The sequence below is a fragment of the Rhincodon typus genome, unplaced genomic scaffold (assembly GCF_021869965.1).
Source record: "Rhincodon typus isolate 14 unplaced genomic scaffold, sRhiTyp1.1 hic_rhity00000689, whole genome shotgun sequence".
Classification (NCBI taxonomy): Eukaryota; Metazoa; Chordata; class Chondrichthyes; order Orectolobiformes; family Rhincodontidae; genus Rhincodon; species Rhincodon typus.
In genome coordinates, this window is record NW_025966327.1 from 1 (window position 1) to 2,416 (window position 2,416).

Here is a 2,416-nt window from a genome sequence, read left to right on the forward strand (position 1 = left end):
ATATTTTTGTGTTAAAACTAAATGTAAAGAGTTTTACATCATCATTGATGAAGTTTTAGAATAAAATCAAAATTTCTCTTCAAAGAAACCAGGTTGATAGATCTTTTCATGTTTAATCTAATATAGAAAAAGCATATGGTTGTCCATACGGGGAAATGAGTGAAACAATTAAATTCATGATGTCACTTATGGAGCAGGGTAGAAAAACAGTACAGCCCTGCCATCTCAGTGTAACGCCATCAACTTGCTGCAAAGCTTGAGCTACCCATTGCCTTTTCAGGTTTATAGGTTACATCAAAGACCAGTGATTCATATTTTCACCCTACACTTAGCCTACAGTAAATTTCCCAGGTAATCAGAATTAGCAAATAAAATATCTCTCAGCACTGTTTCCAAGAACAGATGCGTTCACTCCAATGTCCTAACTAATATCCATCCCTCAACTAACATCTAATAATAAAATTACATGGACATTATGCCATTGTTTGAGAACTTTGCTGTACTCAAAATGGCTGCTGCCTGAAGCCCAACACAAAGGCGACTGCATTTCAAGCCACACTTTGGTTCTGAGGCATTTTTGGACTTCTGGTAAAAGAAGCTTTAATCTTTGTGTAATCACTAGCATTGCCACTGGACTTCTAACTGAAGTTTGCATTATTTAAAAAAGGTAAAGGTACTATTCCTGTTATGCCTTGTAACATAAGAAAATGAATGTGGATATCATGGTATTGAAGAATCCAACAGACGTTACAGTTAACAATTACATACCAAATATTATGTGCCTCAGGCACAGACGTCTGGGCTAGCATTAAACTAGTAGGTTACACAGAGCAGCATGCCTCCCAGTAGTATATCATGCCTCAAATGATCCGAGGCAAGACGGAGTTAGAAACACTTAAAACCTCAGGTCACTGTGACATCATCACAATGATGATGTAATGAGTGTTTCTCTTAAAAAGGTACAGCAACATACTTACTGAGATACAAACAACAACAACTATGGAACAGTTCCACTTCTGAAACAATCCCATATCAAAGCAAGACATGGCAGTTCAGCTGACTAAGAGGAAAGTGCATTTAGGCAACTTATCCCATTATCAAAAACCTGCTTAAAAAAAGTTAAATGAAAATAAATACAGTATACCCCTTCAATAATACGAAAAAGACTGTTTTGTTCCACATCTTTATTTCCAACACACAATGAACCACTCTGGAGCGATGAAAATAAACCACAAAATGATCATTTATTTGTGATACTCATCCACCCTCCCCTCCCCAAAAGGTTACATATGTAATGTCTTTAAGAAACACTGTACTCTCCCATCGAGGAGATTGCTAGACAGCTAGCACACTGAGTTTTACAAATGGTTGTATCTTATTCAAACAATAAAATGGAAAATCTGGACTCTGCTTTCATTACATTTCATTTAGAACAGAGTTCCAGAAACGTTGGGGGGGTCGGGGGCAGGGGGAATAGGTACACATCACCACAAATACAGTTGGCATAATACCCCCAATCCCACAGTGTTCCCTTCCCCAACCACACTCATTCCCTGTTTAATCAGTGCTCCTAGTTTCATCAATGTGGGACCGAGCCAACATAGATTAGAAATCGCAGTCCACATTATTTCAAATTCTCTCTTTAAAAGCTTCGAATGATCAGAGTTTTGATAGAAAGGAATGGAGGTCCAAGGCAGAAGTTTGATAAACTTATAATGGTTTTGTTCTTCACTGACATGATTACATCAAGTCCACAATCCAAGCAGTTCTGGAGATGCACTCATCTTAGGTCAGGGTCTCTCCTTTGGTAACCTGCAGAATCAATCCGAGAGAGAGAGTGTACCATTAGTAGCAATTTCACATTGCAAACATATTCCTACAAAGTTCAGAGTCAAGTGTCAATCACTTTTCCAGGCTACTGAAGTGACCCTGATGTTAAACACTTACTGGCAGTGATCTTCAAAATTAAATGTCTTCACCTCAGAGCTTGGGGTTTTGGCCAAGAGAATCAAAACCTCTCTGTGGGAGATTGGGGTCTGTTGTGAAAAGGGTTTTGATTGGTTTCTGGTGGGACTGCATAAAGCTGGCCCTGGCAGAAACCACAGGGCAACCACTGGGCAACAGAGAATTTCAGAGAGGTGTGTGTGTCTAGGTCTGTGTCTGTGTCCTTGTGGGGAGGAGAACTTTTGACAGCAGAATCATTGCACATTTTTAAAAAATTAATTCATTTGAGTGTCGCTGGCCAGGCCACTATTTATCGCCTATCCCTAATAATCCAAAGGGCAGTTAAAATTCAACTCCATCACTCTGAGTCTGGAGTCACATGTACATCAGGACCAGATAAGGGTGTCCTTCCCTAAAAGGGACATTAACGAACTAGATGAGATAGTAAGAACTGCCGATGCTGAAGAAACCC

At 39.4% G+C, this 2,416-nt stretch overlaps 1 protein-coding gene across 1 annotated transcript in view; it reads right to left on the reverse strand.

Annotated features, from left to right (window-relative positions):
* Nucleotides 1–1,225: 1,225 nt before the first annotated feature.
* Nucleotides 1,226–2,416, reverse strand: part of brk1 (BRICK1 subunit of SCAR/WAVE actin nucleating complex) — a 15,890-nt gene continuing 14,699 nt past the window's right edge. Inside the window, exon 3 of the mRNA XM_020510378.2 lies at nucleotides 1,226–1,812. Coding sequence (XP_020365967.1) covers nucleotides 1,786–1,812 — 27 coding nt within the window. The 3' untranslated portion in view covers nucleotides 1,226–1,785. The remainder of the gene's footprint in view (nucleotides 1,813–2,416) is intronic.